The sequence below is a fragment of the Nannobrachium achirus genome (genome assembly GCF_963921795.1).
Source record: "Nannobrachium achirus genome assembly, chromosome: 11".
Lineage (NCBI taxonomy): Eukaryota > Metazoa > Chordata > Actinopteri > Myctophiformes > Myctophidae > Nannobrachium > Nannobrachium achirus.
The window spans coordinates 3,387,013-3,401,729 of NC_137820.1; the positions used below are offsets into that span (position 1 = coordinate 3,387,013).

The following is a 14,717-nucleotide window of genomic DNA, read 5'->3' on the forward strand; positions in this document are numbered from 1 at the left end:
CACTCAAAGGGCAGTTTGTGGTCGTTGGGTTTGATGCATCGTACGTAGTGAGGTGTGGTGGCATTCAGGGTTTCCATGAGCAGCGACAGAGAACCACGGAACTGGGAACACCCCACAAAACAAACAAACAAACAAAAAGAACAAAAAAGAACAAACATTTAAACAGTGTTTTATTAATGGTTTTTTATAGATCTATACTCTTTATCTGTATCTGTCTGTATGAGCAGGGTTGGATTTGCACTACTTTAAGATGTGTGCGGGTGCGTGTGTGTGGTTTTCAATGTCAGAAACAGTTTGCTACCAGCCTGTTTAAGGCCCGTCCATACTGTCTCCAACCACCAAACTTTCGTTGGCAAGGTCCGGTTCAACAAAAAAGAAAATGACATCCCTCGCAACTTCTGAAAAGCATTACCCCGAATTTGAGTTGAGAAAGCTGCATGTCGGAAAGTCGGACCTTTCCGATGAAAGGTTTGGTGGTTGGAGACAGTATGGACAAGCCTTTAGTTTGTAGTGTTAGGAACAGGGGTCCAGTTGTCCGGTTTTAAAATGGAGCAAAGATGGAACTAAAAGTTCCTATGATTGGCCGCTAGTTGTGCTGTTCTGGTACCAGAAGCAACATGTTCTCCATAGGATTCCATTCTTGTCTCCTTTTACATTTGATTTTCTTACCTTAATAAACATTGTCATAAATACTTTATGGTTCCTGTCGCTAGTTTAAAGCCTCGTTTCAATCACCATGATATTATGCGTTTTGTGAAAATATGGTCCAATTTATGTTATATTTAATGTTAAAGCATTTTTGCACACCTTGTCTCCCACCGTGGCTCTGAGCTGCTTGTTGGAGGCTCTTAGTGCTGGCCTGGCTGCCTTCACTCTGAACGCCTGCTTGTTCACCGGCTGTTCTTCTGACTCCTGGAAGAAGTTGGCCAGGAGGGGGAACTGAAACACCAAGATGACATGACATGTTAGGAGCTTTCACCACAACATGAAACACCAAGATGACATGACATGTTAGGAGCTTTCACCACAACATGAAACACCATGAACATGACATGTTAGGAGCTTCCACCACAACATGAACATGACATGTTAGGAGCTTCCACCACAACATGAAACACCATGAACATGACATGTTAGGAGCTTTCACCACAACATGAAACACCATGAACATGACATGTTAGGAGCTTTCACCACAACATGAAACACCATGAACATGACATGTTAGGAGCTTCCACCACAACATGAAACACCATGAACATGACATGTTAGGAGCTTTCACCACAACATGAAACACCATGAACATGACATGTTAGGAGCTTTCACCACAACATGAAACACCATGAACATGACATGTTAGGAGCTTCCACCACAACATGAAACACCATGAACATGACATGTTAGGAGCTTCCACCACAACATGAAACACCATGAACATGACATGTTAGGAGCTTTCACCACAACATGAAACACCATGAACATGACATGTTAGGAGCTTTCACCACAACATGAAACACCATGAACTTGACATGTTAGGAGCTTTCACCACAACATGAAACACCATGAACATGACATGTTAGGAGCTTTCACCACAACATGAAACACCATGAACATGACATGTTAGGAGCTTCCACCACAACATGAAACACCATGAACATGACATGTTAGGAGCTTCCACCACAACATGAAACACCATGAACATGACATGTTAGGAGCTTTCACCACAACATGAAACACCATGAACATGACATGTTAGGAGCTTCCACCACAACATGAAACACCATGAACATGACATGTTAGGAGCTTTCACCACAACATGAAACACCATGAACATGACATGTTAGGAGCTTCCACCACAACATGAAACACCATGAACATGACATGTTAGGAGCTTTCACCACAAAATGAAACACCATGAACATGACATGTTAGGAGCTTTCACCACAACATGAAACACCATGAACATGACATGTTAGGAGCTTTCACCACAACATGAAACACCATGAACATGACATGTTAGGAGCTTTCACCACAACATGAAACACCATGAACATGACATGTTAGGAGCTTCCACCACAACATGAAACACCATGAACATGACATGTTAGGAGCTTCCACCACAAAATGAAACACCATGAACATGACATGTTAGGAGCTTTCACCACAACATGAAACACCATGAACATGACATGTTAGGAGCTTCCACCACAACATGAAACACCATGAACATGACATGTTAGGAGCTTTCACCACAACATGAAACACCATGATAACATGACATGTTAGGAGCTTTCACCACAACATGAAACACCATGAACATGACATGTTAGGAGCTTTCACCACAAAATTAAACACCATGACATGAATGAATTTATGAATGAATTCACTATGAAAGAACAAACAAACAAACAAGTGGATCAATGAATGAATGAACAAACAAACATATTAATTGATGAACGAGCAAACAAACAAACAAATGAATGAATGAACAAACAAAGGAACGAACGAACGAACGAACGAACGAACGAACGAATGTGGTGAATAAATGAAGGTGGTGTGAACATACACTGCTGGCTCTCATGATGTCCACCAGTTCTTCGTAGAGAGCGTCTCGGTTTTTCTCCAGGAAACCACGGCACTGGTATTCAACCTGTCACAAGAAACATGGTTTTAACCTGCTCTATCTCTCTACCCCAAAGAAGGGGTTAACATCATTTTAAACTGTTCTATTTCCCAGGAGAAGGAAGGCTTTCTATGTTTAAGAGACCTCAGAGCTCACTGCACCTTGTCTGCAAAGTGCTGGATGAGGAAGGCCTGGCTGGACAGACGAGGTTTCTCAAACAGAGGGTTGGTCTCCAGGAAGTTGTAGAGTTTCTGCAGCCAGTTGTGATCCGTTCCCTGAGGAAACTGAGGAAACCACAAGTTCACACACACACACACACACACACACACACACACACACACACACACACACACACACACACACACACACACACACACACACACACACATCAATAACACATTCTAAAACGGTTAGTTCCATTCCTTGATTCTGATGGTCTGTGGTATATGAGACTATAACCCACACCTTGAATCAGTTTATATCAAACCCAGGTGCGTTATTTCTTTCCACAGTGTTCCACAGTGCACCAATTATCTGCACCTGTGTCTTTTCTGCTGCCTGGCCGGGAACGACATTCTTGCAGAGCAGACCTTATTGTGTATTATTAGTGAAATAGAACAGTTTTAATTGGTACATGTCTATGATTTTCATGTTGCCATAATTTTGTGACCGTTTTAGAACAGCAATAAGCCACGCGAGGCTTGTGGTTACCGGGGTATTTTACACCGGCTGAGAGGGTCGGAAACACTTGGCTGACGCCTCGTGTTTCCCAACGCCTTTCAGCCGGTGTATTATACCCCGGTAACCACTCGCCTCTTGTGACTTATTGCTTTATTAACTCATAGACTGCCCTATCCAGAGTTTCCCCAAGTTATTTCCGTTTTTATACTACTATAGGCATGATTGCGACCCTGAAAATGCATGTATGACTCCTAGACCTATCTATCTATCTATCTATCTATAAAGGGTAAATGGTGCATTTATATAGTGCTTTTATCCAAAGCGCTTTACATAGATTGTGCATTACATTCACCCATTCACGCACACATTCATACACCGGTGGCGGAGGAAACCATGCAAGGCACCAACCTGCTCACCGGGAGCAATGTGGGGTTCAGAGTCTTGCCCAAGGACCCTTCGACATTAACTCAGGGGGTGCCCGGATTCGAACTGGGAACCCTTCGGGATTTATACCCTTCGTGCTCTAATAACGGTTTCTCTACCCCTGAGCTATGCCGCCCCACTATCTATCTATCTATCTATCTATCTATCTATCTATCTATCCATCTCAGGGTTGGGACAATATGAACATCATCCAGATGTGTGTGTATTGTTTTACCACACACTCTTCGTCCAGAAGGTCCAGGATTCCCATCTTGGCTTCGATGAGGTCGATGACTGGCTGGTTGTCATAGAAGTCTATCAGCGTCCAGGGAATGTCTTCTCTCATGTACTCCTGCTGCTCCAGCTTGAACACATGCTGGTGGGGAGGAGAAAACATCCTGTTAAACACATGCTGGTGGGGAGGAGAAAACATTAAGAATGTCTTCTCTCATGTACTCCTGCTGCTCCAGCTTGAACACATGCTGGTGGGGAGGAGAAAACATCCTGTTAAACACATGCTGGTGGGGAGGAGAAAACATCCTGTTAAACACATGCTGGTGGGGAGGAGAAAACATCCTGTTAAACACATGCTGGTGGGGAGGAGAAAACATCCTGTTAAACACATGCTGGTGGGGAGGAGAAAACATCCTGTTAAACACATGCTGGTGGGGAGGAGAAAACATTAAACTATGTAGTCCAGGAACGCATAATTACTTTAACCAGTGCATGGTGTTTTTTTTTATAACCTTTTTCAATTTTTTTTTTTAATAATTATTTGGGAAAATGAAGGAAAAAAAAGAAAAAAAAAATACAGTAAAAAAGTATTAAAAATAAATGAAAAAGGTTATCAAAAGAACACGGCCTGTTCACCAGAAAGAATAATGGGTGTTTTTAATGAATCTATCATGGTTCAAATGGAGTTTGAAGTTACAATGGGTGTGTGTGGGGCCCTCCTCCTGGAGGAGGAGGACTGGTAACATTTACATCAAATATCTAAATATTGAAAAAAAAACTTGAGTCGTTAATGCCCTAGTGCATGTGTGCGTGCGTGCATGTGTGTGCGTGTGTACTGTACCAGGTTGAACTGCTGCTGTAGTTTCTCGTTGGCATAGTTGATGCAAAACTGTTCAAAACTGTTGATGTCAAAAGTCTCAAAGCTGCAGACAAAAGCGTGAGAATGTTTTAAAATAGTGGTTAAAATCCAAAGCGACACGGATGCGTACCAGGTCTAAATGTTCTCTTTATACAGATCCATCTAAAAACATAATAATATTGTGTGAAAAAGCATTCCAGATGCCATAGCAGCCCAAATCATAACTGAATGCAGAACCTTCCCACTGGACTTCAATCTACTCTGACTTCAGAAGGTTGACATTTCTCTATTATAAATCATTGTTTTGAGTCTCCTGTAATATTGTAATATTTTGAAATATGGACTTTTGATATTCATGAGCTGTATGCCATAAAAAAAATCTATATTTTAAAAGGATCCCTGGCTAGCCTAATACGACAAATATGCCTTAATACATTATAATTGTCCTATATAACTACAATGTAAAATTAAAAACACCTTAAATATTTAATTTCTTCAAGAAATAGCTAATCTTTCACTCAATAGGGGAAATGCCCGTCGCAAGTTGATGATGTCATAAAACAATGTGTGGTCTATCCCTATGCAATTTCTGGCATGAACACACATTTTAAATATTGATTTGATGCTCATATTAACCATAGGAAGTATTATGTTTGTTTTTATTTGCACATGCATGCGAAGAATTGCATAGGGATAGACCACACATGGTTTTATGACATCATCAACGTGCGACAGGCATTTCCCCTGTTGAGTTAAAGATTAGCTATTTATAGAAGAAATAAAATATTTACAGTGTTTTTAATTTTACATTGTAGTTATAGAGGACAATTATAATGTATTATGTATGTATTAGCCAGGATCACTTTAACAAAAATGGGTTTGGAATAATTCACTGAATGTGCAATGTATCTAGAATAATATATGAAAGTTTCAAGAAATATACAGTATTAAAGTTTCAAGAAAATGTACTTTTACAAAATATTCGTATTTCGTTTTTTTAGATGGATGTGTGTTCTGTAAGCGTGCTCACCCGTATATGTCCAGGACCCCTATGAAGTATTCATACAGATATATTTTTTAGATGGATGTGTGTTCTGTAAGCGTGCTCACCCGTATATGTCCAGGACCCCTATAAACGCGTGCTGCTTGGCGGGCACCCTCAGAGCAGCGTTGATGCGGGCGACCACGCCCTGGAACAGGTGGGCGTAGAGGTGCTTGGCCAGCGCGTCGCGCCCGCTCACCGCCTGCGCCCGGCTCACCGGTCGAACCAGGGTCTCCTGCACCAGCACCATGCGGCGGTGGCACAGCCAGCGGCACAGAGCCTCCGCGGGCACCGCCAGCAGCTGGCAGAACACCGCCAGGTGAGGGTCACTGGGCTGCACAGGGACACAGTTAGTCACACAACACCCCCAGGGTCATTGGGCTGTACATGGACCGATTGATTGATTGATTGATTGAAGACTTTGTTAAGGCCCTATCATAGTACAGTCTGGGGTGATAAGCTATCACCACGGAGTAGTCAGAAATCGCCACGAACCCAGACACCTCTCTCTACTTTTACTATCCGACAATCAGCGGGCTGGGGACGGAGACCGACGGAATGGAAGAAAACGCTGGCGAAATAAAACAGTACACGAAGTGGCTCGAATGTCATTGAAGCACAAAATAACAACCACTACCATTGTAAGCTTGTAGATCGGCTATTTTTTGCCAAATGTTCCGGATTTTGATTATCGTGCTACTATCGTAAATCGTGATTTCTTTTGTCTTTTGTTTTGGCTAGTGAAAAAAGGTAGTCATAGTTTGTGTCTTACATTCACAGAGCACTTGTCTGCTCCTCCTACAGGGTTAGTTTGTGTCTCATGTCTGCTCCTACAGTGTTAGTTTGTGTCTTACATTCACAGAGCACTTGTCTTCTCCTACACTGTTAGTTTGTGTCTTACATTCACAGAGCACTTGTCTGCTCCTACAGGGTTAGTTTGTGTCTTACATTCACAGAGCACTTGTCTGCTCCTACAGGGTTAGTTTGTGTCTTACATTCACAGAGCACTTGTCTGCTCCTACAGGGTTAGTTTGTGTCTTACATTCACAGAGCACTTGTCTCCTCCTACAGTGTTAGTTTGTGTCTTACATTCACAGAGCACTTGTCTCCTCCCGCCTGGCGGATGGAGACGTTTCCCAGATGCAGAATGCTGGCTAACACCTTGAAGATGTCCCCCCGAAACTCCGCCTCCAGACCTGACCAATAGAGAGAGAGCACAGATTAAACTCCTCCTCCTTCAGACCTGACCAATAGAGAGAGAGCAGAGATGGATAGTGGAGTGAGTGTGGAAATATGATGGCCCTCTCCATCATCAAAGTTGCCAACCCCAGGCCATCATCAGTGTAACAGTTACACTGATGATGGCCTGACGGCCGAAACGCGTCTGCATGTCCTGACTACTGCTGCTGCTGTTTAGTTATTAAAAAAGACTCTTATAACGTGAGTGTGGGTTGCTTCTCTTCATACTTTACCTCGAATTCCGCACCCAAGATACCCTGAAACGTGACAATTCTACAATTGAGTTGAGCGAACCAGTTCTTTGAAGTGATTAAAGCAGTGGTTCTCAACCTTTTCAGGCTGCGATCCCTCAAATAATCATATTTTAACTGGGGACTCCCCCCCCCTGACGAGCACTAAGAGTTGAGGCTATACATGAAAATAGTTGCGAGGCGTTGTGAGCATACAGATCTGCTATTTTCACAATTTCTGCCTCCAATATTTGACAAGTTGACCAATGTTTAATTTATCATTTTAGAGGTATTAAAAAAGTCCTTAAATTGTCACTGAGACACCCTTATACACTTAAACTTTATGTTGGTTTGTTTACAGTTGGTGAGAAAACAATGTTGCACATTAGGTTAATCATCATGAAAGCCACATGGAGATCCAGTAGAGGTCAGGACAGGGATCAAAGGTCATCTCACCCAGCAGGTCAAAGGTCCTCAGGGTCTCCTCCATGGCAGAGCGGTCGTCCACTCCTTCCACGGAGACCTCTCCTCCCATGCAGGTGTACTGGAACTGCCCCGCTCCTACTGCACAACACATAGAGAGATGAGATGTACTGGAACTGCCCCGCGCCCACTGCACAACACATAGACACACTGAGATGTACTGGAACTGCCCCGCTGCCACTGCACAACACACAGAGAGATGAGATGTACTGGAACTGCCCCGCTCTCACTGCACAACACATAGAGAGATGAGGTGTACTGGAACTGCCCCGCGCCCACTGCACAACACACAGACACACTGAGATGTACTGGAACTGCCCCGCTGCCACTGCACAACACATAGACACACTGAGATGTACTGGAACTGCCCCGCGCCCACTGCACAACACATAGACACACTGAGATGTACTGGAACTGCCCCGCTGCCACTGCACAACACACAGAGAGATGAGATGTACTGGAACTGCCCCGCTCTCACTGCACAACACATAGAGAGATGAGGTGTACTGGAACTGCCCCGCGCCCACTGCACAACACACAGACACACTGAGATGTACTGGAACTGCCCCGCGCCCACTGCACAACACATAGACACACTGAGATGTACTGGAACTGCCCCGCTCTCACTGCACAACACACAGAGAGATGAGATGTACTGGAACTGCCCCGCTCTCACTGCACAACACACAGACACACTGAGATGTACTGGAACTGCCCCGCTCTCACTGCACAACACACAGACACACTGAGATGTACTGGAACTGCCCCACGCCCACTGCACAACACACAGAGAGATGAGATGTACTGGAACTGCCCCGCACTCACTGCACAACACACAGACATGGTGAGATGTACTGGAACTGCCCCGCGCCCACTGCACAACACACAGACATGGTGAGATGTACTGGAACTGCCCCGCTCTCACTGCACAACACACAGAGAGATGAGATGTACTGGAACTGCCCCGCGCCCACTGCACAACACATAGACATACTGAGATGTACTGGAACTGCCCCGCTCTCACTGCACAACACACAGAGAGATGAGATGTACTGGAACTGCCCCGCTGCCACTGCACAACACACAGACATGGTGAGATGTACTGGAACTGCCCCGCTGCCACTGCACAATTAACACATACCGATGTTTCTGGTTGACATTGGCACATTTCACTCGATCAGGTTTTTTCTTCTCACTCATGTCACTTTGTCTGCTGACCTTCACTCAGCAACAAAATAAAAATAAAATAAACAAAATAAAAATAAAACAATTCACAGGAGGCAAGCAGTGATCACCCCATGATGTGCACTGCAATGTAGTTTCAAATGCACTACATTGCAGATGTCTAAAAAATAAGAAGACACATGTGACATGCGTGATCTGGGCAGACTGCCCCAGGAAATGTGCCAATCTCAACCCAAAACAACGGTAAGACATTTCCCAAAATATGTCTATAAATGATTTAAGTCTGGAACCGAGACAGCCAGGCTCCTGCTGAGTCCTGACCATAAAACATTTGATTCATTTGTGCTGAAACTATGGCAATCTATGAACAGGTTGTGGGGGGTCCCTGCTTCATCTCTGTCTCAACTAAGGGGTCCTTGGCCTGAAAACATTGAAGACCCCTGGTTTAATGTCATGTCTGTGGCAGACACCAGAATGGTTTGAGGAAGAGAAACTCACGCAGTCGGAGGTTCTTGAACTCTGGTCTGTCTGCACAGGAGCACATCTGGTAGAAGATGTGGTAGTTCCTCTCATTCTCCGCCTGGAGACCAGAGAGAAAAACCCTGTAAGTAAAAAGTCTCTCTTCTTCGTCCTCCCAGTGGGGGCTCCTCACTGGCAGGTGAGTTAGTAAGCTATAGCTCTGGTCCACGCTCTGACAGACCCCTCGCTAAAAGACTAGACCGGATTTTCTCAGCCCCTATGAGCGCTCAACTTGAGTCAAAATAAACTAAACTACTTCACTACTCACCAAACCAAAGGTTGTTTCGCGTTGTTGAAAGTCTATTCTCCGTGGTGGTGAACCCCTCAGCACCTCACCCCACTCTGCAAAAGACACTATTTTTGGCATGAAATAAAACGCATCCAACTCGACCGCCTCTTATTTCCGGGGTTGTGAACCGTTGTGTCTGCGGTGGCCGCTGGGTGGCTCGAGGTGGATGCGTTTTATTTCATGACAAAAATAGTGTATTTTACAGAGTAGGTGGGGTGCTGAGAGGTTTCCTACTGCGGAGAATAGACTTTTTCAACAACGCAAAACTACCTTTGGTTTGGTGAGTAGTGTAGTGAAGTAGTTTAGTTTATTTTGACTCAAGTTGAGCACTCGTAGGGGCTGAGAAATCCTGCTCTAGTCTTTTAGCGACGGGTCTGTCAGAGCGTGAGAGCTAAGTAAGCTACAACAGCAGTGCCAACACAGAAATGTGTGTGGGGAGGAATTGATTATGTTTTTTCTATTAAATACATACTGGAAGACCACCCTAGACCAGCGTTTCTCAACCTTTTTCTGCATGAGCACACTACACACTAAATGTCCCAAGAATCCATGAGCACACCAACATAATACAGGGGTGTAAATATCGTCACTGTCGGGAAGAAACCTTGTATCTGCAAGTTTCAAATGTGTACGTTTCTTTGCAAAGTAAAGCCCTGCTTCATCATACAAGGCTGTCGCACAACAGTAGTGAAAACAGCAGATCTACAAGCACACAACGCCTCGCACCGCGAGGCGTTGTGTGCTTATAGATCGTCTGTTTTCACTAGTTTAAAGCTATACTGTGTAAGTTGCTCAACTAGTGGTCAGTAGCGTCCGCGTCTTTCGGCCGTTTTTCGCCGCGGACCGGGCCTCACACCCCCGCGTCACCCCCGCGTCTGCCTCCACCTCGCCGAGATCTATCTTTAGATGGGTCCCTGGTTCCTGTGCGTTCAGGCATTCCGGAGAAACGGAGTGTTTCACCCGAGTATAGATAGAGACACACGGGCGCCTACAAATATGGCCTCCCTATTGTGATAGCTAGCGACCCCACTTCAAGATGCGCTGTGATTGGCCGGCAGTGTATAACCCTCGCTGTGATTGGCCGGTAGTGTATGATGACGTAATTTTTCCGCGAAAACCGGACCCCGGTCAGGATCATAGAAAACATATAAAGAGAAGGCTTCAGAAGCTGAAAATAACGGAGTGGGTGTTCTAAAACTTTAGCGATTTAAGAGTTAGGACAATTTTAAGATTTGTTTTATAAAAAAAGTTACATGGTATAACTTTAAATCCTTTTTAAAATGATAAATACAATACTGGCTATCAAGCAGTTTCAAGGGGCACACTTGACCCTTCTCAGGGGCACACCAAAGGTCCCCAGGCACAGTGGTTGAGAAACACTGTCCTAGACTTCTATTAAATACATACCTGGAAGACCACCCTAGACTTCTATTCACCCATTCAGGCCTAGAATTATTGAATGCTTTAACCAGTGAAAAATAGCAGATATACAAGCTCACAGCGCGGCACCGAGTGCCGCGCTGCGAGCTTGTAGATCTGCTATTTTTGAAATAGTCGTTTTGAAAGCAAACGTTTGTAACTCAAATTTTGCTTCTGGGTGGTCCCTGGAACTAAATATTTTGAGATGGGGGTCTGTGGCCAAATACATATCATTTTGGGGGTCCTTCACGTGAAAAGGTTTGAGAACCACTGACATAGTAGTCTCTCAAGAACAGACTAACTGAGCTCCAGTTAAGTGAAAAGGACCTTTTCTTTGACGATGGCTGGCCAGATTGCTGACATAGAAACATAGGTTTTTCAAAAAGTCTTAGAAGGATTGAAAAGACACTTATAGAAACGGGTCAAAATTCTAATTTTCACGATTTTTCTAAAATAGCAGATCTACAAGCTCGCAGCGCGGCACTCGGTGCCGCGCTATATCTGCAATTTTTTTTATATCTGCTATTTTTCAATAGTTAAAGCATTCAATAATTCTAGGCCTAAATGGGTTTAATACATACCTGGAACACCACCCTAGACTTCTCCAGCAGGTAGGTCCTCATGTTGGCTCCGATGATGCGGTACTTCCTGTCGAAGCTGATCTCAGTGTACTTCCCAAAGCGACTGCTGTTGTCGTTACGCGTGGTCTTTGCATTCCCTATGGCCTGGAAACATGAATGATTTAAATCACTCCATAGAAACATGTATGATTTAAATCATTCCCCATAGGCCTATTTTATGGTGATTTATCCACTGATAACTAATGGTTGGAATGGATTCAGCAGCCCAAACATACCCTAATTACACACCTCATACGCTCATATTGGCAATTTTTATTTTATTTTTCTCCCTTTAATCCCAGGCCCTCGGGATACCCCCAACTTTGATTGGCTCCCACAAAGTATGTCAAGGGAGTTGGGTTTGACAAAGTTCAGAGGTGATAGTAGACACCTTTATGAACACATTTGTGAATAAAGTTATTGATTTAGATGTAGTTCCCAGATTGGTCTAACACAGTGGTGTCAGTTCAGAAAAAGGTCACGCGCGTGCAAGACACCAGTCATGCCATACCTTAGCAACAGGAATGATACATTTATTTTAAGAAGTTCTATTTTTTTCCCCAAAAATGTCTATGGTTTCTTGGGCTGGATATGGCGGTCTGGAACAGTTGTTCAAGTGCGGCTAAACTTGGCAAAAAAATATAGTAAACGTGCCACAATTAACAATGATGAATTGCACCTGTGCAGCTGACCTGCAGAACCTGGGAATATACTATTCTGTCAAGATGGGGAGAATACAAGTGTGGAGAATATAATTATAATATCTTGTTAAATTTTGCTTTTTCTAGTTATTTTAATGTAATTTAACAACATAACCAGCACAGATAGACAAAGAGACATTCATGGATTTATATTTTAAAGTAACTTGTATTCTCCCCCCTGGACCCAGGCTATGGCAGCTGCATACCCCTGCCATACCCAATTGATGCCCCTGGTCTAACACTCAGCCAACTTTCCCTCACCAGTACCTCTGCTATTGGATTGGACGGTTCATTGACATGCCAGTACCTCTGCTATTGGATTGGACAGTACATTGACATGCCAGTACCTCTGCTATTGGATTGGACGGTTCATTGACATGCCAGTACCTCTGCTATTGGATTGGACAGTACATTGACATGCCAGTACCTCTGCTATCTGATTGGACGGTGCATTGACATGCCAGTACCTCTGTTATTTGATTGGACGGTGCATTGACATGCCAGTACCTCTGTTATTTGATTGGATGGTGCATTGACATGCCAGTACCTCTGTTATTGGATTGGACGGTGCATTGACATGCCAGTACCTCTGTTATTTGATTGGATGGTGCATTGACATGCCAGTACCTCTGCTATCTGATTGGACGGTGCATTGACATGCCAGTACCTCTGCTATCTGATTGGACGGTGCATTGACATGCCAGTACCTCTGCTATCTGATTGGACGGTGCATTGACATGCCAGTACCTCTGCTATCTGATTGGACGGTGCATTGACATGCCAGTACCTCTGCTATCTGATTGGACGGTGCATTGACATGCCAGTACCTCAGTAATTGGATTGGAGGCCAGAACCTTCTCCTCCACTCGGGTCTTGCTGCTGGACTTGCTGACCACAGCGAAGTACCTCATGGCATAGCGAGCAGAAACCGTCTTCCCAGCACCAGACTCCCCGCTCACTATGATGGACTGGTTCTTATGGTCCCTATGGAACACATTAAACACTATGATAGACTGGTTCTTATGGTCCCTATGGAACACATTAAACACTATGATAGACTGGTTCTTATGGTCCCTACGGAACACATTAAACACTATGATAGACTGGTTCTTATGGTCCCTATGGAACACATTAAACACTATGATAGACTGGTTCTTATGGTCCCTATGGAACACATTAAACACTATGATAGACTGGTTCTTATGGTCCCTGTGGAACACATTAAACACTATGATAGACTGGTTCTTATGGTCCCTGTGGAACACATTAAACACTATGATAGACTGGTTCTTATGGTCCCTATGGAACACATTAAACACTATGATAGACTGGTTCTTATGGTCCCTATGGAACACATTAAACACTATGATGGACTGGTTCTTATGGTCCCTGTGGAACACATTAAACACTATGATAGACTGGTTCTTATGGTCCCTATGGAACACATTAAACACTATGATAGACTGGTTCTTATGGTCCCTATGGAACACATTAAACACTATGATAGACTGGTTCTTATGGTCCCTGTGGAACACATTAAACACTATGATAGACTGGTTCTTATGGTCCCTATGGAACACATTAAACACTATGATAGACTGGTTCTTATGGTCCCTGTGGAACACATTAAACACTATGATAGACTGGTTCTTATGGTCCCTATGGAACACATTAAACACTATGATGGACTGGTTCTTATGGTCCCTATGGAACACATTAAACACTATGATAGACTGGTTCTTATGGTCCCTATGGAACACATTAAACACTATGATAGACTGGTTCTTATGGTCCCTATGGAACACATTAAACACTATGATAGACTGGTTCTTATGGTCCCTATGGAACACATTAAACACTATGATAGACTGGTTCTTATGGTCCCTATGGAACACATTAAACACTATGATAGACTGGTTCTTATGGTCCCTGTGGAACACATTAAACACTATGATAGACTGGTTCTTATGGTCCCTGTGGAACACATTAAACACTATGATAGACTGGTTCTTATGGTCCCTATGGAACACATTAAACACTATGATAGACTGGTTCTTATGGTCCCTACGGAACACATTAAACACTATGATGGACTGGTTCTTATGGTCCCTATGGAACACATTAAACACTATGATAGACTGGTTCTTATGGTCCCTGTGGAACACATTAAACA

At 43.7% G+C, this 14,717-nt stretch overlaps 1 protein-coding gene across 1 annotated transcript in view; it reads right to left on the reverse strand.

Moving 5' to 3' along the window:
- The window catches only part of myo5c (myosin VC), an 82,696-nt gene that overhangs the window by 40,414 nt on the left and 27,565 nt on the right, over positions 1-14,717 (reverse strand). The window contains exons 6-17 of the mRNA XM_080736245.1: positions 13,372-13,528; positions 11,805-11,948; positions 9,495-9,576; positions 7,785-7,892; positions 6,949-7,055; positions 5,928-6,193; positions 4,800-4,881; positions 3,960-4,100; positions 2,782-2,904; positions 2,564-2,647; positions 808-939; positions 4-101 (exon numbers count right to left, since the gene is read on the reverse strand). Of these exons, the coding sequence (XP_080592371.1) occupies positions 4-101; positions 808-939; positions 2,564-2,647; positions 2,782-2,904; positions 3,960-4,100; positions 4,800-4,881; positions 5,928-6,193; positions 6,949-7,055; positions 7,785-7,892; positions 9,495-9,576; positions 11,805-11,948; positions 13,372-13,528 (1,524 nt within the window). The remainder of the gene's footprint in view (positions 1-3; positions 102-807; positions 940-2,563; positions 2,648-2,781; positions 2,905-3,959; positions 4,101-4,799; positions 4,882-5,927; positions 6,194-6,948; positions 7,056-7,784; positions 7,893-9,494; positions 9,577-11,804; positions 11,949-13,371; positions 13,529-14,717) is intronic.